General features: G+C 39.9%; 3 protein-coding genes and 1 long non-coding RNA gene across 6 annotated transcripts in view; 2 read left to right on the top strand and 2 right to left on the bottom strand.

Moving 5' to 3' along the window:
* LOC131311377 (uncharacterized) overlaps window positions 1-12,456 on the top strand; it is a 72,464-nt gene extending 60,008 nt beyond the window's left edge. The window contains exon 2 of the long non-coding RNA XR_009195484.1: window positions 12,419-12,456. This is a non-coding gene — a long non-coding RNA (uncharacterized LOC131311377). The remainder of the gene's footprint in view (window positions 1-12,418) is intronic.
* On the bottom strand, window positions 1,750-7,580 carry LOC131311374 (uncharacterized). 3 transcript variants are annotated; one of them, XM_058338814.1, is made up of 8 exons: window positions 7,307-7,580; window positions 7,003-7,087; window positions 6,070-6,111; window positions 4,740-4,905; window positions 4,135-4,187; window positions 3,795-4,016; window positions 2,621-2,667; window positions 1,750-2,264 (listed from the first exon to the last, which is right to left on the bottom strand). In XM_058338814.1, the coding sequence occupies exons 1-8, from the start codon at window positions 7,546-7,548 to the stop codon at window positions 2,210-2,212; spliced, it is 912 nt and encodes a 303-aa protein (XP_058194797.1). In that variant the 5' UTR covers window positions 7,549-7,580; the 3' UTR covers window positions 1,750-2,209. The 3 variants fall into 3 exon arrangements, with proteins under 3 accessions (XP_058194797.1, XP_058194796.1, XP_058194798.1); XM_058338813.1 differs by having other exon boundaries at window positions 7,265-7,579; XM_058338815.1 differs by lacking the exon at window positions 2,621-2,667 and having other exon boundaries at window positions 7,265-7,580.
* LOC131311376 (protein Asterix) lies at window positions 7,681-12,450 on the top strand. Its single transcript, XM_058338816.1, has 3 exons — window positions 7,681-7,935; window positions 9,617-9,717; window positions 12,217-12,450. The coding sequence occupies exons 1-3, from the start codon at window positions 7,774-7,776 to the stop codon at window positions 12,278-12,280; spliced, it is 327 nt and encodes a 108-aa protein (XP_058194799.1). The 5' UTR covers window positions 7,681-7,773; the 3' UTR covers window positions 12,281-12,450.
* Window positions 12,457-18,305: 5,849 nt separating the features above from the next.
* On the bottom strand, window positions 18,306-23,102 carry LOC131310949 (biotin carboxyl carrier protein of acetyl-CoA carboxylase 2, chloroplastic). The gene is made up of 7 exons (XM_058338226.1): window positions 22,651-23,102; window positions 20,971-21,024; window positions 20,721-20,851; window positions 20,038-20,383; window positions 19,220-19,291; window positions 18,677-18,742; window positions 18,306-18,541 (listed from the first exon to the last, which is right to left on the bottom strand). The coding sequence occupies exons 1-7, from the start codon at window positions 22,786-22,788 to the stop codon at window positions 18,518-18,520; spliced, it is 831 nt and encodes a 276-aa protein (XP_058194209.1). The 5' UTR covers window positions 22,789-23,102; the 3' UTR covers window positions 18,306-18,517.
* Between the last annotated feature and the right edge of the window lie 304 nt (window positions 23,103-23,406).

A 23,406-nucleotide genomic window follows, 5' to 3' on the forward strand; every position in this document is an offset into this window, starting at 1 on the left:
AGCCCTAAACCCCAAACGCCCACGATCAGACTCGAACCTTGGTCTCTCACTTTGCGAGGACCAGGAGATGCCAACTAAGCTAGAGTCCATTGAATTGTCCTTCCACTTTGAGAGGACCAGAAGATGCCAACTGGACTAGAGCCCATTAGATTGCAGCGTGATTGAATGGTTGTAAGAAATTTGTCAATTATTCTATATAAGATAAATAACAAAAAATTTAAAGGTAGCCAAAATTATGGTTCCCATTTTTTATCATTTCTCAAACGCATTTTTCCCATCTTGGCTCCTTCAAGTCGTCTTTGAATTTTCAAGGGATCTATCCAGGTTGAACAACGCCAACCATATTTCTCCTTTAATGGTGCACAATTATTAATAAACCACCAAAAGAAAAGTGCCTCCTTACAAAGAGCCCAATCTATCTGGTGTTTACTATCCAAAGAGTTGCAACCGGAAAAATGCCTCCTTACATCCAGACGGGGATAATTAATTGCTCATAGAGCATCGTAACATGATGGAACAGGCCTCCAGAACACCACACCATCTTGGGTGGAACACATAATCACTAGTTCATTTTGACAAAATCCATTCCAAAAATGGCTCCCAAACACCCAAAAGGGAAAAAATGAAATGTACAAAACGACAATTTAAAGCCCTGGGATATATATATATATATATATATATATATATATATATATAGACACACACACAGACACAGACACACACACACACACACATACATACATACATACATACAGTTCGGATCTCTTAAGGGATCCCGCACGGCCTTACCGTGCGGGACTCCCCTTTCCCGATTGAATTATGACGATCCGAGCCGCTCAAAGTGATCAAAACGTATTTTAAGGGTACCCGCGAGAAATCAACAAAAAAAATGATCGGGAATGGTTTGATTTGAACAGTTTTTTATTGAACGGTTCAGTAAAAAACTGCTCGGATCAAGCCCTTCCCGATCAATTTTTTTGCTGATTTCTAGAGGGTACCTTTAAAATCACATTCTGAACACATTGAGCGGCTCAGATCATCACAATTCGATCGGGAAAGGGGAGTTCCGCACGGTAAGGCCGTGCGGGATCCCTCATTGGATCCTAAGTGTGTGTGTATATATATATTCAAAATGACAATTTAAAGTCACTTTGTGGTGGGATTCACACTATATCAACCAATAGGAAGGAGCATAATGTTCACCCTCTTAAGTGGAGAGTGGAAGGTGAACAAAACTCAACTCGATCTACATTCCTAACAGCTCCTTTGGATGGAGGGGTGAGAGAAGAAAAGAAAGAGGAGTGGTCTCCCTTATTAGTGAGAGAAGAAAAGAAAGGGTTGTGTTTTCTCACCACCCCAACCATACAATCGTGAGAAATCAAATTCTCAAGGCAATTTCCGGCGATGGGAACGGTCTCCGGCGAAGCTCCGGCGACCAAGATCTCTCAACTCCCGTGACCAAACACACTGTCTCCCATCTCCGGCAACCATAGGGGGTGTCTGTCTCTCAACCTCGGCGACTGCACATCACTCCGTGGCCCGCACGCACTCTTCTGTCACGGAATCGCACCAAATCGGTGAGAAATGAAAACGGGGGTGTAAGGGGTTCTCGTCTCCCTCCCTTTCTCACCCTCTCTCGCCTGCTACACCATCCAAATGCCAGAGGTGTTCCTCTCTCCCTCAAACTCCTTTCTTTTCTCACGAAGTCGCTCCATCCAAAGGAGGTGTAAGTCTACTAGAATCCCAAAATTGCTAACCTGGCTGGAATAACATTTCAGGCACATTGTCCACACATACATGATAAATATATCAAACATATTTGAGTGACATGATCTATCTTGTTTATACAACAATCAGACACAGAATCTCCTTCGTGACCACTCCGCGGTGGAAATGGGTTCGTTAGATCCCATTAACGAACCCATTTCGGACCATCAGAAGCCTTATAGCTTCAGAGGGCCACCAACATCTACATCCAATCCTGAACTTCACAAGACTCCCATTTCATTTCGAATGGACTCCATCCGAAAAGGAATGAATACCAAGGATTGAATGCTATGAACACTCCCACGGTCAGGGAAGGAAATTACCAAGTTAGAACAAAGAGATTCATTTTCCATCAGATATTGAATGAAACCCTCACCGGCACGAGACCGGCGACAATCTTTCTGAGTGTCTTTTTTCTTGTACAAGTGCTGCAGACGTAGCTTCAAGTAAGGCTAACATGCATTTCCTCTCCTACTGTGGCAAAAATTTCATCCACCCTGTAAGGAACAAGAAATTACCAAAAATCAATGTTATTGAGGCTGAATTCCGAACTAGAGTAATAAACCAGTTGCTATTATCCCTACATCAATGCTCCCAAAAGATCTTTAACCACGCAACTCAAGTTCTATCTATTTTCAGATTTGTAGTCCTTAGAAAAAGGTATTGCAGGTATAAGGGACCGCTCACTAGTCATAACTTTAAATTTGTGCGTCGAAGTTCACTTTCCGTTTTCCATTCTCCTTCATTTGGAACAGATTTGAAGAAAGAGAAAATTGAGAATGTACAACACAAATCTCTATTTCAGAGTAATACATAGGCAATTAGGCGTGTTGGCGATTTTGTTCTACATTACCTGTATGTATCTATGTTCACCTCTGCTAGCCAAGTTGTTAAGTAAACCTGCCACTCAAACAAGTAGTAGTTCAAATATTTTGAAGACAAGGAGCACTGTAATAACTGGTCTTTCAACATGTTTTCCGCTACCTTGACTCTAACTGAAATAGAAAGCACAAACTGTTCAGTCAAAGAACTAGGAGGTCCCGGTATGAACGCTCAAACCGGTAACATTAGCCAGACATTCCATCTCTATCTACCTGATTTAACTTGTGAAACAGAAAAGAATCCATTTACGCGAGTGGGGCACACATATTCACAAGATTCAGTTTCCACCTCTCTAGGATAACTTCGTGTGGCCGAAAGAAAATAACCTCCATAACACGAAATCGCCATTTTTCCTTGAGTTGGGCATGGCTGAATGATAGTAAGGCTTGTTTGTTCTATAGAAATGTTCTATGAGGAATAACAGATCCAAGTAGAACGTCTCATGGTAGAACTTTGTCAGTGTTTGGTTGAGAACTCGACAAAAGTTTTCAAAAAAGATGAAAAAAGCTTTCAAATAATTGAAAAATTAAGTGAAGAGACTTTCAAAGAGAACTTATCAAAGAGCATTTTAGGTTAATCCGCAAAGATGCATTTGATAAAACAACCGACATAAGAAAATCAATGGCACCAAGACGTGGTTTCAAAGAATCCCTCTAGCTGTCCTCTTGGTTGAAAGTAGAAAGAGAACATCAATTGCACCACAGTGTCAGTTTGGAAAATGACTACCGGAAGTTTACCCCATAAAATGTTTAACGCCTATTTGATGCAAAATATTTTTCTCGCTAAAATAAAAAAAAAAAATCCTTTCACATTGTGACATCGAAACACCTGAATATGCAAAAAGAATTTTTTTTACATGGAAATGAAAGGAGCCCAAGTGATTCGTAACTTCAACATTAATCTAAATGGTAAAACATCCACACTAAAAGTCAGAGGGCCAATTGCCTGTTTCAATATCGAATACCAAGTACTAATACCACAGATGTCAAGTATGTTCTAAAACATGCATTGTGCACGGTGCTAATACCACATGAAAGTCTCATTTAGCCATATGGCATGTCAAACTTCAACACAGAAAACACATCTTACACAAACTCATATAGCTAACTTTTCATATCTAAAGTTGAATGCAACGGACAGAATACCTGCAAAACATCCTGGTCTGGTTGACAATTAGATTGTTCAGCAGATGTATCAGATTTCCAACCCTCTATCTTTGGACGAACTGGTTCACCAACTTCTTTGGAATACAAGTCGCATATACATAAATCGTCAAATTCTCCAGTATAGAGCTCATCTAACCAGCACACCCGATTAATCGAAACTTCGTCAGAACTAATGGAGAGTAACTCTACAACAAGAAGCCGCTGCTCATTCAAAAATCAATATCCAAGATGAGTAGTGGATATCCAAAGTGAGACAAGTGATCATAGATTTTTGACGTCCCGAAATAGGCATCTCATAGTAACGGACATTCCCACTTACCTTCAAATTTAATTCCAATCTGAACATCTGAACAAGCTCATATGCCAAGCCCTCTAAAATAGTTAAAAATGGTTACCACATGAAATTTCCAGTATAAAATGATGAAAATTTGGAAAAAGTTCCCAGAGAATAAGGACATACATGGTTCTTTATAATGTCTCATGTGATAAAACTTTTGAAAACCTTGCTTCATCTATTGTTCCCTATCTTTCACTAGCTATATATGTATAGACAAGTTTCACAATATTCAAGAGTCCAGATGTTCTCTCGAATAACTCCAAAGTCCAGTCAAGGTTTCTAATTTTCTCGCTACTGTATCTTTGGAAATTAGTCAACAATGCTACACATTGCATTGAGAAATGAGCAACATATGCTACATAGATTGATTTCAAATGACTATAATCTGTTTCAGGGTATCTGTCACTTAAGCTACTTCTGTTACATATTTACAAGAAACTAAAACTCAACGGGAGAAGTCTGTCAAAATATGAACCAACAAAAAACCAATTTGATATGCAAAAATGGAGGTTTGCAGCAACAACCTAGATTTCATAATACTAAGACATCTGTGAGGTGAATTGATGCGTATGCAGCTATGGACGTACCAAAAGAAGAGATTGACCAAAAGGTATATACTGGGATCCCCCCTCCATCGCCATTGTCATTCTTATCTTCTGAAAAGCTAGAAAATTGGACAAGCGGACTACTAGTGCCCTTAATAAAGCTCCTCATAGATCTGCTGGTGTTGACCATGAGCACAAGAACAGCCACCTACAAATAATAATTTAAGACCAACACCCTATGATCTCTCTGTGGTAATCACCAGGAGTAGAATGCAACTAATCAGTATTGTAACACAAAGAAATTAAACAAATTGGAATCTTAGCAGAAAAATGTGACAGCATGGTTCAAGAACTGCATGAATCTTGATTCCCTAAAAAAATTTCAAGATACATATGCTTCATCATGAAAAAGAAAAAAACTTGTACACTTTCAGGATAACTTTACACACAATGTACATCCCTGGTACATTTCGTAAATACCCTGCTGATTATCATTATATCCATTGAAGGATGTGAACATCCATATAAAGAAAAAGATTTGCATTGATGCTGCCTTAGGATATGGACTAACTTATAATTAAGTATGATCCATTGCCTACTGCAGATAATTCAACAAGGGTCAGCTTGTGTAAGCTATTACATGGGCAGTTGACAATTCGGAGGAGGACTTTTAATTTAAACTAATTAGCATGATCAACAAACCTTGTCCTTCACATCAGATGCAAAGGTGTGGGTGGAAAATAACAGAAAGAAAAAGCTAAACAACAAACAAGAAAACATCGTTAAATCGGAAATTTATAGTTTCCAACTTCGATTACAAGAAAAACAATAATAACATGACAGTAAAGCCCAATCTCCGCATAGAAGGAATTTAAGGATTTCAAATTGGTTAATGGAAATTTAGGTTACCTTCAGGCTAGAGGTCAACCTTACTAGCTAACTGCATGCTAGCCAGTGATGGAATGAGAATCACTTATAATTAACTACTTTAGGAGGAAACTGGGGCTAATGATATAAAACCGATCAAACTGGATAGATTAATTTTATGGATGCCAGGAGTGTCGATAACAAGTCGAAGATATCCCAATGCAGGTTAGCATATTAAAGCCATTTCCCATTGTAATAAGAAACAACTTTTGTGATTGTCATCATGATACAAAGTGAAACTTGATGTGGGGGTAGCAATATGGGGTACGTAGACACATCTACTTAATTTTCTTGTTGGTTAACATGTCATTTGTGGATACCATAGAACAAAGAGTTGAAATATGGCCTTCTAATGGTGGAACTACAATTATAAATATAAATCAAATGAACTAACAAAGTTCATTCCCTAAATTTGCTCAACTTTAGTAAGCTAAGATTTACATACCATATCCTTGTAGGATGATAAAAGCTTTCTCCGATGCAGATCCTGCAAGAAAGAGTTTTCAGTGAGCATTGCCAGAGAGCAATATTTCATTGGAGGAACCCATAACCGATGTTCTTTCTATGACAAGTTAAAGGGGCTTTTATGCGCACAATAACCAACAGCCCCTATGTACTTGAAACATTCATTGCTATTTATTACAACCAAGTCAATCTTCAATAAACAGGAACTTGATTCAGTAGCTTAAACTAAACCAACTTTGTGACTAACAATGAACAAGATTCCCTGAAAAGTAGTAATAATTACCTATCACACAACATAGGGAGGAAGCAATGCAAATTATGGGCCAAAATCATGTCAATCATTCTTAAGTATGACTGAAATTTTGTTCTATGCACTCATCCCAATCGAGTTATTGGGATGAGTGGATTAAGTTGCATGCTTGCTTATTGCTAATCATCTGGGGTCATAGTGGCTGTCCTATATTCCAGGATTTGTTTAGTAACCAAGATAGAGATAACACATCCTCCAACTCAGGCATGTTCACAACACCTTTTTTGTTTTCTTTCCACATCTAATCAACAATTTCAGTTTACACACAATCAGATGATCTCGGAATACTCACTTTTCTAATTTGCTACATTTATTGTTGAATTCAATAGAGTGGGTTAAACATTCCTAATATCACCAACTACCCCATCTTATTTCCCCAAAGCTTCGACTTAGATATACACTAAACCCTCCAAACTTTCATGCGAAAATACTGCACTAAGCTGCGTTCCAAGAATAGTGCCAAACTTTCACAATGTAACAAAATACCCCATCGGAATTCAAATAAAAAAAAAAAGTAACAGAAAGATAGAAACAAGAGCCAGTTCTCAGGCATGGGAAACTAATTCAAACCCAAGAATGACATAGGATCTGAAAGACAATGACCTGCTGCTTAAACAATTTCCAGCAAGCTTTCTTCCTAATGTCCGGCATATCGCTCAGGACACCCAACTCCATGGCATTCATGTACCTGTGTACAAGCGAACCCAGCTAAAACCTTGTCGAGTTCTATAGGTTAACCCAACTAAAAAAATTCGTAAAATCACATGGTAGTATAAACTCCAAAAATCTACTATAGGTGGGTGTGTGACAGTCTCTTATGAAGAAATAGATCAATAAAGAGTCGGATTATGGAGAAATTAATTGCCTTTGAGAAAGATACGAGTTGACGAGAGACGTCGCGTGGGACCTGGCGGATGAAGAAGAGGAGGACCATTCTTGGTTGTAAGAAGCCATTTTGGACCACTGGTTCCTGAGGTTTCGCTGCGCGACCGGCCTCCAAAGCCGTGTCACGGAAGGCGGTGGAGGCGTCGATGCAGAAGGAGACTCTGTGCCGTTTTGTTGATGCTTGGACTTCGTTGATTCTTCTGGGGAAGGAAGAGGAGGCGATGATGAAGGCTGGGTGGTTGAGGCCGCCATGTTCTCTTCCATCCAAGGTGAGGTGACCCCGGAGGACCTATTTTTGTGACGGGGATTTGAACGGGTTAAAGTAGAGCTCGCGTTTCCAAGACGCGAGGTTAATTTGTACTTTTACGACGCCGTGTAGACCAATATGACTGCAGTCCGTAGGTCCAAGATAGGAGGCCATAATCCCCCGATAGATTCATTCATTCTCACTGTGTGTGTGAGAGAGAGAGAGAGAGTGATTGATCGGAGATGTCGTCGCACAACAATTCGTCATCGTCGGCGGCGAACGACCCTCGCCAGCCGTCGGCCGCGAAGCCATTCGTGGCACCTATGGTATCTCCGCAAGATCTTCCCATTGACTACTCTGGTTTCATCGCCGTAGTCTGCGCCGTTGCTGGCGTCATGTTCAGGGTCCGCTCTCTCTCCCTCTCTCTCCCCTCAACCAATCTTATGTATATATTGGCATATGCAAATTCGATCTGTTTTTAGATATTATGCACAATATATGTGTGGGCCCTATGTATGTTGTTTTCTTAGGGAATTTTGATTGATATCTAGACCTCAGTTTTGTTGATCCATGTTAGGCTACTTACGCTTAATACATTTACAAGCATATCAGGTGAAGTCTTCGATTATGTTACTCCACGGGAAGGTTTAAGTTTGGAAGAAATGTGATTGAATTACGGGAGAGGTGAGAATAGCAGACAAAGTTATAACTAGGAACATTGGGAGTTAGGATCCCGCCTTCTCCTCTTTGCTCGCTGCCCAGACTCATGTACTTTTCAATGTCAAAATAAAATAAAAATATAAACTAGGAACGATGGGTGTGAAAAAAGAGCAAGGAAAGCTCCTTTAAATTTACAAGGGAATGTACAAGAATCATAGATAGATTTTGAAAGGGCTAAAGTGAAGTTCAACGTATCGGAGGGGCCGAAATGCTGAAATATTTTGTAAATATCTAAAAATATAGGGTGTAATCGGAATTCAAAAGTTTTGGGGAATGAGCACAGACACTCCACCTCGTTTCCACCCTTGATCCAAATAACCAACATAATGTGGTTATGTGGCGCGTGCTTCATGTGAGAATATTCTATTCTAACTTTCTAACCGCCTAGACGAGATGAAGCTCTCTTGAAACTCACTAGGGACACAGGTACTATGACCTTGACACTAGATGATTGCTTGCTCTTAATCACTTAGTCATGTTATACCTAATGATCTCAGTCTCACTAATACTTCAAGCCAATGAGAGGGTTGTCTATGAAAAAGAGGTCCTACTAGTCATGGATCTGACTTTTCTCATACGGAGAGTAGTTATATTACTCTCTCTTGCCACAAACATTCTTGAACCCTCTTTGGAAAATGATTTGCCATGAGTTCAGTCTCGTCCTAAGAGTATTAGGTATGAGGACTTGTCATGGGTTATTAGACTCTTCCTTTGTACTCAATCTACTTGTTATAGCTTGTCCCACATTGGTTAATCATAACTTCTGAAACTAGTTGATGAGTCCGGAGGGCCTCTCAATTATTGCCAATTGATTTTGAGTTAGATGCTTTAAAATGGTACCAGTGCTAGGATTTCGGAGGCTTTTGGACAAGACTCTCTTGATTGATTGCCTAGTTGTTAGTGCCTTAAGCGCACTTTGTCTCATTGTGATCCCTTTATTATAGATCCTTTGTTTACCTCTCCATGTGCGGGTCAAGAGTCGCACGTGCGGGGTAGTGTTAGACCTTGTCCCACATTGGTTAATTCTAACCTCCACAACTTATATATGAGCATGGGCTCTCCACTCATTGCTAATTGGTTTTGAGTTCGACCTCTTCCCGACTCCTGATCTTTTGTTTTGCGTGACCCCCAACCCTGCAATCTTATTTGGCATCAGCCCATAATTTACTTGTCCATGTGCTAGTGAAACTTGTTCTTATTCCTTATCATGGAGACCTTGTTCGTGTCACTAAAATCGCACCAACATAATCACTCTATTGCTATTGTATATGCTTTGCTTCGTATCTATGGTTCCACTCCCGCACAACGGGTTTTCTAGGTCTTGTTGTCTTTCATCTTATGATTGCCTTCACTATCTATGTGCAGTACAAGCTTGGGTCGTGGCTCGCTCTAATTTTCTGTGCCCAATCACTTGCCAATATGAAGAATATGGAAAATGATATGAAGCAGATCTCAATGGCCATGATGTAAGTAGATCTTATTTGTATATAAGTTATATGTATATCAGCCTTGTTTTGTTTGTATCTTGTGGTGGTATGACGTGTTAAATTGGTGGTGCTGTCTTGTTTAGATTGCTTGACTAATGAAGACATAGTTTTAGACATGATTATATGTTGTCTTCTTTCGCGCAAGTTAAGCTTTGAAACTATAAATGGTGAAAATTCCACTTCCCATGGAATGTCATTATGCAAGTTAAGTTTTGATGATGGGATCATGACAATATAGAAGAGGGAGATCCAAAACTACGGAATTTATTTAGTAGTCTTAATTTGCTTTGCGGTATTATTAAGTGAGCAAGAGACAAACAATGGTGGCTATCCTCCTCCAATTAGAATTATGATAGTTCTACACCCGTGTTCCAGGGAGATAAACACCTTTTAAAACCACTAAAATTAGGAGATTAGTAGTTTTACTCACTTTTACTTAAAATAGCTGCTGACCATTCGTCCAAGGGTCCGAGGTGTCCGAATTATCATCATCAGCCCCCACCTAAATGAAATCGAAAACTTAGAACCCAGTCATGGTTAGCTCCGGCAAACATTTCCCTTTCCGGCATGGATTTGCACCTCCCTTACATTTTTAGGCGACTTGGGCTCTTTTGGGCATGGTTTTTCAATGTGATTTCTCTCTCTCCATGATCTTACCATGAAATAGGTCTAAATGGGAAATTTTGGAGGTGAATTACCTTTGTCAGTCTAATCAACAGTGAAGCCAGTTGGAACTGGACTTGGTGTAAAATTGTGCGTTCAAAATTTCAAATTATATCCAACAAAAGGTGAGGTCATGATCATGTGACTCAAGTTTTGATGGAGTTCTCTGACTTCATTGCATCTGAGAATTCGATGGGCTTACCTTTAGAAGAAGGTGATTTCTAGAGCCTTTCCATTTATATTGAGGCTGGACCTGTCTTTTATTGGAGGTTACTTCCTAGTGCTATAATCATGTTTGTCTACTCGTGTCTGATCACGTTTGGGCCTTTGTGGTTTAACATAGAAATTGAGGTTGTTGAGGCAAGGTATTAAATCTTGTAACAAGGTGGTCTTGGGAAGAGTAGTTGTGTACACAGGTAGACTTGGGGACTAATAGATGATAAAGAGGACATGGAAGGTTTTGGCTTGTTTTGTGTTGTGGGCCTTGCAGCCATATACCACTAAGCGAGATGTTTGTGGAGTAGTTTCAACTGGCTTTGGAAAAATATTTAGTGGAGGGTGGATTGGGTGGAATCCTTGTGGAAGAGATTGGAGTTTGGTTTAGTTCAATCCTCAGTTTGGAGAGCTCTGAGGGATTGTGGAAGTCAGTCCATTGATTTTTCCCACTGTTCTTTTATACATCTTAGGTACCGAGGAGTGACCAAGATGTTATGTCATGAAATGGTTCACATTATGCATAGAGGTGTTGTCCATGCGGTGTTATTGTCAGGATGTGTGTGGTCGTGGGGACCCCTTTCTTACTTGGGGAGGTGTTTGGAGATGAAAGGTACCCCGTATGTTTTTTTTTTTTTGGTTGCTTGGACAGATGATTGCAAGGCTATTTAACTATTTCAACCTTAGGAGGACAAAGAAGTGATTATTGATTGGTGTTGTACGTGTAAGAAGGCAGGGCAGAGTGCCGATCATCTTCTTCTTCATTGTCCCTTGGACCAACCCACCACAGAACTTGCAAAGTGGGCAAGGCCTTTAGAAAATTCTACTCTCTCTCTCTCTCTCTCTCTCTCTCTCTCTCTCCCCTGTTGTAGTCTACCCTCACCAAAATACTGTTCTCAACAATTCTTTTTTTCTTTCTATTATCTGGTTGCCTGATGGTGATCATCAAGTTTTCAGTTTGCTCTTTTCCGGCACTTCTCCCTTGTCTTTGGTTGTCTATTTTGTTATTCCACCTTTGGTCTTTTCTGTTGAATTGTGTTGTCCCAAGTGCTTCTTGCATCATACAAAACCAAAAACCAGCTAGGGGGATATGGACCTGTGGTGGAATGAAACTCAGTGATTTCTATGATTTGTTGTCCGCATGTTATGATTTGGTATCTATGGATGGGTAAGGGCCGGGGCTAGTGGTGGACTTACCACAAAATTAAAATTTTGCCCCTCCAAGTTCTTAATTATTGTACTTAAACCCTTCCAAAGTCTAAATGATTTTTACCATTATCCATGCTAAAAACAAAATTCCTGCGATCACCAGTGCCGTGATTGATAATTATCTATAGCATCTAAGGGGTTTTACTTTACAAATTTATGGTAGCAACGTTGGTTTGCCTGTTTCATATCCATGTTTTACACAGGTTTCCAATGGAAGAGGGAAACCTGATACACAAGAATGGCTGCTTGACATCAAATTTACAGTGTCCACAAATTTGCTATTAGATTTTAAGCATTATTTTATTCTTGCGTTGATGAGTTGTTATCATAGAAAACAATTGAAGTTCGTGATTATTTAGTTGCTGATTTCTTGTAACTTTCCATCTAAACCAGGTTTGCTATAATGGGATTGATGACGAACTACTTCGGGCCCGCTCGACCAGGAAAACAAACTTAGGATCCCTTTGATAATGGAGGAGGATTTCCAATCCGAATGTTGTTTCTTTATTCCCTTTCTTTTAATTAGCGAAGTTCCGATGGGAAAATTTTGAAGGCAAACTTAAATGAACGTACGTAACGGTCTTTATCTTTTCAGTTTTACCTTATAAATTGGCTTCCACGGGTTCATGTTTTTGTTTATGCTTGTTTTGCTTGGGCATGGTGCTGTGTTTATGCTTGTTTTGCCTGGGCATAGTGCTGTGGCATCGTTTTTACGGGTGATCTTTGCTTGATGCATTCCTTAATGATTGTTTAGAAAACTCTGCTAAGATGGTTGGGGTCAGAGCCTTCAACTAGTTGAACATGGGGCAACAAAGTGGTCCAATTAAAACAAGTAATCATCTGTTGCATTGCTTATTGAGATATTGCGGCTTATTTATTTATTTATTGGCAATAGTTATTATTATTGGAATAGTTGCATTATCATTTTGGAAGAGGGGTTGAACTTCTAACCTCCTTTCTCCTGGCACCTAAGTGCATCCTTGATGCGGTTGGGCCATAGACCTCTTGGCAAGATTTTGTGGCTTTTGAATGCATGACGAAGCTAGTAAGGTCTGTTTGGCTGTCCCAAAAATTGGGATGCTGTTTTCTGAATTGCTAACTGTTAGAGTTACCCATTATCTAGTTCTCGTGCTTATTGTTCTTGTTGAGCGAATTTAAGATATCATCTAAACTGGAGAAGTTAGATGGTCCTGCATTCTTGAATCAAGAAAAGCCTTGGAAGATTTTCATTTTGAAGGGAGAAGGCACGAACAGATGGAGAAGAGTGCATGGTGCTGTGGATATGAGAAATAGGGTCTTCCTAGCTGGATTCGTCAAAATGTGTAAATACCCCGGACACATTTTAGTACCAATGACTCAATGAGTGTCGATCAGGTATCAAAGAGAGTGCAAATGCGGGTGATCTTGATTTGGAGTTTCTTTAGAAGGTATCAGAGTGCAGATATGGGTGATCTTGGTTTGGAGTTGCTCTTTGATTTTAATTTTTTTTTATCTTTATGATCAATGAAATTTTCTTCACCATTCAAAAAATAATCAAAGGGAGTACCAACTCGATGTGAATTATCAATCACATGGTCTTTTGCACCAAGTAATGAAAAAAAGAAAACAGGAAAACCCCTTATATTGGACTTTTAGGAGTTATAACAGGAATTTGGAGAGGGAACAAAATAAAAAACTACCCCAGCTCTGTGACAGTAAAGCAAGATTCTTACTTCAATCTCATTCATCAATTTCAAGGCCTCGACGATGCAAAGAACCTGGCCTTTCTGGACCACATCTCCTTCCTGGAGAACCCGGATCAAAATGCCATACGTTTTAACAAATAATGTAACATGCTTTTGCATACATCTTTAATGGAGCTTCATCTATGATTCGGCAAGGCAATTAAACTTCTCTCGAGGAACTAATTTGAGAAATCGCATACTCACTTACCTTGAGAAGATCCCAACCAATGCCCCTCCCGAAATTCTACTCCCAAATTTAAAATGATGCGTTTGATATAAGTTTCTAGGGCGCAAGACTACTTTACCAGAAATCAAACACCAATGCAAAACTCTTAAGCAGAAACCATCCTTCATGGTCATCTCAAATAGTCATTCATTACCAGTTGTAGTGGGACTTCATTAGCTCCAAAAACCCAGCAACCGGGCTAGTGCATTGAAATTTCTTCTTTATGATTAATGAAAACTTCTTTTGCCGTTCAAAAAATTCGAAATTTCTTGCGGGCACGTAATCTAAACTTAAAAAAAAAGAAGGATAAAACAAAAGATATGTTACTACGCTAGTTGTTCACACAGGAGAAGAGTACATCCTTGCTTTACTTAACATGAAACCTCGAGAAAAAAAGTGACAGGCAACAATCCCATGGCACCAGCAACTTCAACAGCACCATCCTATGGCAGTATGGCTCACCACGTAATCATTGCAATTTTCTGCCATTCTGCAGCGTCAATTTCAGATTGTCTTAGGCATCAAATGATACATAGCGTGCATACAAGAGCTGATGAGAGAGGAATCAAAACAAGCTTACGGTGCAAATTAAGCAGCAGCATAGCAGCAAGTTATGGCCAAGACAAGCACCACCTTTGCTTTTGGCAACATACTGAGCACTACGAATCAATTTTGATTGGAAGTAAGCCATGTCTTCGTCAGAAACATGACAAGGAGTTCCCGTATACATTTCCTTCAGAGCCTCAAATGTAATCACGCTAATATCTAGATTTTCATCATCTGTCGAGGCCATATCCAGAGGGAACCTAGGATCTGAACGACTGACAGGCAAGACATAGTAAAAGATCCTATTTCCCAAATGAATTAGGTTGGGACAGCGTGTACGACCTTGTAAACGTGCATGAATAACCTCACCCGCACCCAAGGAGTGGTGAATTAATCCCACACTCAAACACTTTTAAGACTCGGACCCATGGGTCGGCCTAATTGCAGTGACGACACTGTCATAAACGGCATAGATGGTATCCTCAACAATCTACCCCCTACCATAAAATGGAGCATGTCGCGTACAATAACTTGAGAAGTTAGCCCATTCAGAAGTCTCCAAATCATAGGAGAAGATATCACCCATCATGGTTACCAAGAAGACCTTTTTATCAACCAAAACATGGCTAGTTACGATATGCCTAACAGGGTGGTCCGGGTGAGGCGACCAGTTGTTAGAGTCTAGATCAAAGACCTCGAATCGCAGTAGTAGGTCGGTCCATATGCCAGTTCCTAAGGCATATATCTTCCCATAAGCCACGAATGCATAAGGAGACGCCTTCCCCACATTCATGGCAGTACCCTTCCTCAATAGCTCGGACGGCTGTCTGGTGGTTGCATCGTGAGTGTCGTTGGTTGAGATGGTCGCGAGGTCGAGAACAAAGACGTCTGTCGGGAAAGTGAACAAGTGGCCGTACCGATTGAAGGGTCTGGGAGGAGGACCACCACGGGACACACCACCGAAAAGGTACAACTTCGATTCCAACTCAGCACAACACATAGACTCCGGGTAGTCTCCCTCACGAAGTTCAAGTACCGGGTATATAATCTTGTTCGATGATGCTAATGGAGGAGGCGAAAGATTAGAGTTGGGCATATTTATCGCGTACAAACCATAAGCAATTGGACTACAGAATGAAAAGAACATGAACAGAGTTTTTGCTTCCGCTGTTATAGTTGTTGCCTTCGACAATGATGGTAATGGTGTTGTTGGGAGTTTGAATAAAGAGGGTAGGGGGGGACCATGACCTAGAGCGGGATCGGTGACCGCTTGATGGTGGTGATGCTGACCGCGGAGACCATGAGCGTCGTTGCTGCGTTGATGAGAATTGGATTCGGGAGCGTGATCGATCGACGCGGTGGCGGTGAAGATGCATGTGATGACGGACTTTTGGAACCCGTCGTGGCCGTCGTCGTTGGCTCCATGCGAGTTGCAGTGTCTTTTACGAATAAAACAAATACAAAAAAAAAAAAAAAAAAACAAGCAGAAAGAGATGGCCAGAATAGACAACAAACAAAAAGACCAGAGAGAGAGAGAGACAACGTCCAGAGTGACATTAGAAGAAGAGCAGAAGGTCGGAGAGAGAGAGAGAGAGAGAGAGAGAGAGAGAGAGGCAACTGTTACAGTTGCGAAGCCGCTGAGCTTTGTCTGATTTTTGAGTCGATTATTATGGAAGTGGATCTATTTATGGAAGGGAGAATCACCGGCAGGACAGAAGTGGATCCTTCCCGTCCAAGTTTTGGATTAGAGTGGACAGTCAAAGTCGAAGTCAGGACCGTTTAATTATGTAATCAATGGTGCGAATTTATTAAGAGATTCTTCGGGATTAATTTTTCTCGTGAAGAATTTGTGAGCAGATTTCAACTATTGATTTTCTTTATGTGCAGTAGACATTAAGATTGTTTCCTTTAGTCCAAAATTGTGTTGAACGGTCCAAATTAAAACTCTTTTTTTCTCTTCAAATTCGAGCCGTTCAAAATCAAAATAGACGACTCAGATGCACTAAGCAGGCACAACTTGGTGCCCACTAGGCACCCAAAAATTTCTCAAGTTTGGACTATAGACGATCCAATCCCATCAATTACATCCGTCCCAATATAAATATCCCCCGTGATTTTTCGTGATTTTTCAAACCCTAAAAATATATATTTCTACGTGTTATTTTTAATTTTGTTACACCAAATTAAAATACTCAATGAGCACTTTAATTTGGTGTAGGAAAATAAATAAATAATATGTAGAAATATATATTTTTGGAGTTTGAAAGTGTACGAAAAATCATATGAGACATTTAAACACAATTTTACAAGTTTCGACCTGCAGTTTTTGAATATGACATACTTACCCCCAATAATTTCTAAGAGTTACTCGTATGTTATTGTTCCCTTTATTTATGCACAAGTTCGAGTTCAACCAAGTTTTGTTTTTCAATATCTTAAAATTGGTGGAGGATTGTTTGACCATTTTAAAAATATTTAAGGAATATCAAATGTTGCTATTATTGAATGAGTAAATCAGAATGTATGTCTATTATGTTTAAATGCAGATATGACCAAACAAAAAAGTGTGACTATTTGGGTCAAATGTAATAGATATGGATATTATGAATAAACATGAGTAGTTTTTTAATCAATGAGATCTTGGCCAACGATCATGATCCATGACTATATAAATTAAGGCAAGTCTACCAATTCAGATCCTTAGAAGAATCATGATTATTCTTTCTTTCTAGAATTATTTCCTAAATTTATTCTTGGCAAACTCGCAAAATTTGAAGTTATTTTGGTTTTTCTTCATAAGTGCATGGCGCAGTTAAACAGAAGTCCTTAAGATTGGACTTCATTGTATCTGGTTATCAGGTGCACACCAAATTCTCACAAATTAGTGGGGCAAACATAGTCTTAAAGATAACTGTCTTTGATGTTTCGTGAATAGGCCAACTCACGATTGAGAAGGCCTAAAAGTATTGTGATTACATTGACCCAATAATGAGATGTATCCATTGATAAATAGGTCAGATTAAGGTTTAAGCAAAGGACACGACCAAATCTTTATTTCGATTTCAAGGAACCAAAGGTAAGATCCGCAATACTCCTTTGGTTAAATGCATTTTAGTATTTGATGTGTTGATTAAAATGTCATTTGCAAGAATGCCATGATTTGCCTAGGCATGTTTAGCCAAATTATGATTTGTTTGGCCGGCATTCAATGTCGTAGGGGACGACAAACAGGCTAGTGCAGACATAAGGTTTATATGGTTCGAGTTGCACGGCACCACACGAGGTATCGTACCATCTATCTATGACGGTATTGTGACCCACGCCCTTTTGGCTAAAAACGGTGGAACAATGGGTGTTGCTAATGCCATGAACCAAACAGTTCCTGCGACGACCAAAAATGTCTTTTTTAACAGGAACGTGGTTCGTGGCATTAGCAACACCCATAATAGCATTGCTTTGATTTCCTTCTAAAGTGATAAATGCACCTATCACTTGAAATAACTCACCCATAATAGTATTGCTTTGATTTCCTTCTAAAGTGATAAATGCACCTATCACTTGAAATAACTCGTAGTCTCAACTAAGAGGCCAAGAAGTCAAAAACTTGTGGAACGCAACTATTGATTTTTCCCCCCTCATGCATATGATGTCTATGCAACATTTAGACCACACTTGGAGAGGAAAAAGCAAAACAAAACCAAACCGCGATTTAGAAGTTCGAAGTCCAAACATTTGAGCCGTTTGCTTTGCATGTAAATCAGACTGAAAAAATTACGGAAAAAAGTGAACAGGACGCTAAATAAATTATGGCGGCGCTAGCTGATGTATGAAATCTGTCAACACAAGCACAGCCCAACAACCCCTCCAGCCATAGAATTTCGTAGGACAAAACTCGAATTCTGGTTGACACAAAATAGTCAGCTCTAAGATTGATAAAATAAAATTGACATCGAAAACCTTGGAAATCCGCACAGAAACTAGAAAACTTGCAAAATCCACACAGAAATGACATTCGCATTCATATAAATAACTCCCTTGGTTCAAAATTTATGAGATCAAGTAACAATACATGCCGAGTTTGAAAAGACAAATGGACTAGGGCTCCAACCGAGAAGTACAGAAATAAACTTAACTCTAAGCTTATACTCTTAATATGCTTTCACGGAGTAATGATAACAGAAGATAATTACTTTATTCATCATGGCGCAATGACAAAAAGGGGCTGCAAAAGAGGAATTGGAAGTGTTAGACAACAATAGACTCTGAATTTGATAAATAAAGAAAGGGAACTAAATGGAGAGAGAGAGAGAGAGAGAGAGATAGAGAGAGAGAGAGAGAGAGAGAGAGAGAGAGAGACCGTGTCAACACTAACTGGTTTCCCATCACTTGCAAGTACTTCGACTATAGTTCCAGATCGATCAGACTGCCACAAAGTACCAAAAAGGCAAAGCTCTAGTTAATATCGAGGCACACAAATACAACAAATTAAAATTTGCTTTTGCACGAATTTTATGTGTTAAAGTATTTGGGGGCATTTTAGTGTGGTATGTAGAAAAGGATCCAAACAATTGGAGAATCACCAATCGAGATTTTGGAACTAAACACTACTACTACTCCTCGAAGTTGGAGCCTTGGAGGTAATCTAACACTAATATATGTCTCATTTCCACAGCATTTCAAAAACCAACACTTATGTTCTATCAATATAATATTGACAAGATGCCCTGTCTAAAGACCAAAAAGGGCCCAATTCAAACTTCCCAGTTATCCCTTTCAGAAATCTTCCAGCTAAATTTTTTTCCCTTTCTTTGGTTCAACAAGCACAAGGAAAATAACAAACTCGTACATAAGATTGGTAATCAGAACCGAAACAAAATTATAAATAAAGCAAGATACTTACTTCAATCTCATTCATCAATTTCATGGCCTCAACGATGCAAAGAACCTGGCCTTTCTGGACCACATCTCCTTCCTGGAGAACCCGAATCATAATTAGTAATAAGGAAAAAGGCGGCTTATCTATTTTATGGCACTTTTGCAGTATCTGTGATTCAGTGACAATGAATTATAACGTAGGAAAAATTAGGGGAATAAAGTTTCTTGTTACAGGGGAATTTGAAGAGAAATTTTGATCACTGGGTATGATAAACAGTAAGACATTGAAATGCTAAAACAATTGTACTAGATCAAAACTGCATCAGATCGAAAAGGAGAACAATTATGTATTTGCTCTTGAACTGTTGCGGCAATAAGTGTAACGAATTCAAATCATAATCTCCCTGCAAACAGGCCCTCCCTGAGGGCAAGCAAGCAACACACCTGCTTTGGGAAATTGGCCCCACTTTGACAAGTTGCATGCATATCAATAAAAAATATATCCACGTTGTATACTAAAAGAGAATCTAGTGCAGTGGTGCGCATTTAGCTTTCATTTTCGTGGGGTCATTGGTTCAAATCTCACTGAAAGCTCCAATTTACTGTTGTTACCATTTTCGGGTGCCTAATGCATTGTCTACCCGAACCATAGTCACTTGAATTATGAGGTATATACTATATTGTCCCAATCTCATGAACTCATTGTGGGACTCTGGGCCCCCCAAAACCTCAAGGCGGGCACTGCTTGAAAATACACCAATGATGCTTGTAAACCCACCGAATCAAAAGCCACAAGAATACATGCACTTGCACGCACAAGTACGGAAATCAATAAATATAAACCTTCACAAAAGGAGGAGCTCCCGGAGCAGGACAACGATATAATGTTCCAGCCATTGGGCATTTCATAGGAGGATGGGACGATTTTGGCTTTGCAGGGCTAGGCAGTGCCTGTGCTGAAACTGGAGGTGAGGGAGCAGGAGCTGCAGAAACTGGAGCGGCAGAAGCTGGAGCACTGACCGGTGCTGGAGGCATTTGAAATGGCCACATAGCTTGGGGAGCAGATGATTGCATCATAACCGTAGGAGCTGGAGCAGCTTGCTGTTGCAAAGCTTCTTTTTTTCTTATGATGAGTTCACAACCCTGCTGCTTTAGATGCAGCTCCACAATGTCTCTCGAATCTACAAGCCTGATGAAGAAAATAATATAACTCTCCGAGGATGAAAACATATGGTACATGGAATCTTCTACATACATAAAGTACCCGTGTCAAACAATAAATACTCGGATACACGTATGGGATAAGGGGGCATAATCTGTGTCCGACATATTAAGTTGGACATTCAACTTGCGATGAACTATGAACAGAAACCTTATGGTATGCAATGAAACGCCTCAAGGCACTAGAAGCCATTTCCCCTTGAAAATAAATGAATGAGATGTATATAAGATGAATAACCCATGAAAAAGATATTCGGCCTCGTATATAAACATTTTGTGGACAGAAGCATGGGGTTTCAACATACTCAACAATGTCTTGCACTTGGGTCATAAATGCTGTAATGGATGATGCATCTGGAACAATATTTTCAGCAGTAGATTCCTCTGTCTTTGTCTCAGGAACAGGTGCACAATTTGAGGATTCCTTGATAGCAACCTTACATGCGAAGAGTAGGTTTAGATAAAGCATAAAGCCAATATAAATATACGAATCCAATATAAACGAGTGAGGAGGCATATTGAAGTGCAATGATTCTTTATCTGCATGTAGCTTACCTCGTTAAGTTGGGCAGACACCTTGAAAGCACCAGATTGCTTGTGCCTAGACCCCTGCCAAAGAGTTACAACAAAATGTAAGAATATCAAAACCAAAGCCATAGCAATCAGATAACAGACCAGATAGCAAATGACTAGTCCCGAAGAAAGAGGCAGAAGAATTGGCGACAAATGTTGACTCCATGGATAACTTAAGATTACAAAGAGTTGAGTTTTGTTCACCCTCCACTTAAGAGGGTGAACATTACCCTCCTTCCTATTGGTTGAAATGGTGTGGATCCCACCACAAAGTGATGTCATGCTTACCAAAAAGTGTATTACATGGTAAGCATAACATCACTTTTTGGTGGGATCCACACTATTTCAACCAATAAGAGGGAGGGTAATGTTCACCCTCTTTTAAGGAGGGTGAACAAAATTGCACTCGATTAGCAACCACAAAAACTCAAACAAGGATAACAAATTCTCTCAGTTACCCTTGCACCCACCCTAGTTGTTCATAAATAGAAACCTACAGTATGATGAGGTAAAAGTTAGTGTCTGATGCTGTTTCACTTCCACTTCCCTTCACCCATCTTTTCCTTTTATAGATGAATTCTATTCCAACTTTTGCCAAGATGCGCACTAAATTAAAGAGTTTGTGCAAATAGGTTCTTTATGCCATTGACTTTGAGCAAAAATATAAGCCATCGTATCTATGTTAGCTACTAAGCCCCAATTAACATATATTGAATCAACCCACATAGTGCCAGGAACAATTCAGTACTCACAAACAGAATAAGAAGATGCACAAATATGTAACTCATTTATCTTTGAGTAGATGCACGGAGTGCTGGGCTACTAAGAAACAACAAGCGAGTAAGATTTGTGTAGTTGAAATAAAAATGTTGAGATGGATGAGTGGTAAGACTTTGTGAGATAAAATTAGAAAAAAAACCTTCACGAGATGGTATGGGCCATATGGCTAGCATTGCTAGAAGATACAGTGAGACAAAATTGAATAAAGTGGTTTGGACATGTCTATCGTAGATCAGTGTACGGAAAAGATCTACCATCTGCGTTTGTTGGATATCACGGGACACCAAGCCCTTAATAGTGGAGAAAATGGATCCATATTGATTGGGACCAAAAGACTGACTTAGTTTGGTAGGTAATCATCTTCTGAGTGGATAAGAACTCCCTAAGTGGTTTGAATTCCCTAGGTGATAGAAATAAATACTCCAGTGTTATCTCATCTACTCTACAATATGTCTACCACGTCAGGTTGATATTCCAACTCTCCCCTACATTGCACTCTCTTTCCAACCCATAATCGATCCCTCCTAGTTCTCTCTAAAGCACTATTATAGTCCTAAGGATTAGAAATGTTTTAAGCAATGTGGAAAACATTCTAGAGAGGAATTTTTGTCCCCCTGAATCTGAAACCTTCGGTAACAAATTATGTACCACCAGCTCGTACTATTTGCATTTTCAACACGAACGTAACGCGTCTAAGGCGTGCTCCGACGCCATAGCACATCATTAACATCCCAACTCATCTAAAAGCTCGAGCAATATTACCTATCAGCTCTATATCTCGACAAAGATAAATTCTTTTCCAGAAACCACAAGCTCACATTTCCAATTATGCCAATTGAGGTTTTAACTCTTCGCAATACCGAAGATAATGAAGGAATTAACCTGAAACCTGAGGGAAGATCCAGCGATCGAGGTCGGCTTGAACGCGACCGCGCATTGCTGGGGCTGTTGCTTCTGGGCGGGGCGCGGGGCGGCGAGGAGGGCGGAGGTTTTAGGGCAGGGAACGGTGAAAGAGGCCATGGGCGACGATCGACGGGATTGCGCTGCGACGGGTCTGATCTTGGGGGGGAGAATCCTGGTTTGTAGGAGAGGAATTTGCTAGAGGGCGGAGAGATCGAGTGAGGAAGTCAAAGAAATGATAGGGAGAGGTGATTATAGAGTGTGTGATTATATAGGTGGGGCGATAGATACGATGAGAGGTGGGGTTTTTTTAGGTTTTAGAGAAAGAGGGGAGGAGAGAGAGAGAGAGAGAGAAGTGATCCAGATGGTGGTTGAAGACAGTTGAGAGGGGGACGAGACCTAGACAACTGGCAAGTCTGGCATGTTTGTTAACTACTGGTAGAGGGGTGTTACTATTGTTTATGATTTGATTTTTTATTTAAAAAAAAATTTATTTTCACACACTTGATAGTGGACTCGGCTCGGGTCCGGTTTCTTGCCCTCCAATCTGGTCCAGTTTCGACAATTTGTGGGCTCTTTCCGGATTCACAACAATGATCGGAATCGTTCATTTTTTAGAAATCGTCAAAAATATAGGCCGTGTAAGAAATCGCATAGAACGGATACCGTTTGATGCGACTTTCAAATTGCATTAATCTATTGATAAAAAATGTGTGCAACACTGGATTGCAACCCGTT

Source organism: Rhododendron vialii, chromosome 12a, assembly GCF_030253575.1.
Source record: "Rhododendron vialii isolate Sample 1 chromosome 12a, ASM3025357v1".
In the NCBI taxonomy this organism is placed as follows: domain Eukaryota; kingdom Viridiplantae; phylum Streptophyta; class Magnoliopsida; order Ericales; family Ericaceae; genus Rhododendron; species Rhododendron vialii.

What these genes read in the sequence shown, in the direction of transcription:
- LOC131310949 (XM_058338226.1), bottom strand. Translation starts at nt 22,788, where the DNA reads ATGGCCTCTTTCACCGTTCCCTGCCCTAAAACCTCCGCCCTCCTCGCC. An exon ending in GATCTTCCCTCAGGTTTCAG is followed by an intron (nt 21,025 to 22,650) that starts GTTAATTCCTTC and finishes ACTCTTTGGCAG; the next exon opens with GGGTCTAGGCACAAGCAATC. An exon ending in GAGCTCCTCCTTTTGTGAAG is followed by an intron (nt 19,292 to 20,037) that starts GTTTATATTTAT and finishes CGGGTTCTCCAG; the next exon opens with GAAGGAGATGTGGTCCAGAA.
- LOC131311374 (XM_058338813.1), bottom strand. Translation starts at nt 7,548, where the DNA reads ATGGAAGAGAACATGGCGGCCTCAACCACCCAGCCTTCATCATCGCCT. An exon ending in AACTCGTATCTTTCTCAAAG is followed by an intron (nt 7,088 to 7,264) that starts GCAATTAATTTC and finishes GCTTGTACACAG; the next exon opens with GTACATGAATGCCATGGAGT. An exon ending in TATCATCCTACAAGGATATG is followed by an intron (nt 4,906 to 6,069) that starts GTATGTAAATCT and finishes TATTATTTGTAG; the next exon opens with GTGGCTGTTCTTGTGCTCAT.
- LOC131311376 (XM_058338816.1), top strand. Translation starts at nt 7,774, where the DNA reads ATGTCGTCGCACAACAATTCGTCATCGTCGGCGGCGAACGACCCTCGC. An exon ending in TTGCTGGCGTCATGTTCAGG is followed by an intron (nt 7,936 to 9,616) that starts GTCCGCTCTCTC and finishes ATCTATGTGCAG; the next exon opens with TACAAGCTTGGGTCGTGGCT. An exon ending in CAGATCTCAATGGCCATGAT is followed by an intron (nt 9,718 to 12,216) that starts GTAAGTAGATCT and finishes CATCTAAACCAG; the next exon opens with GTTTGCTATAATGGGATTGA.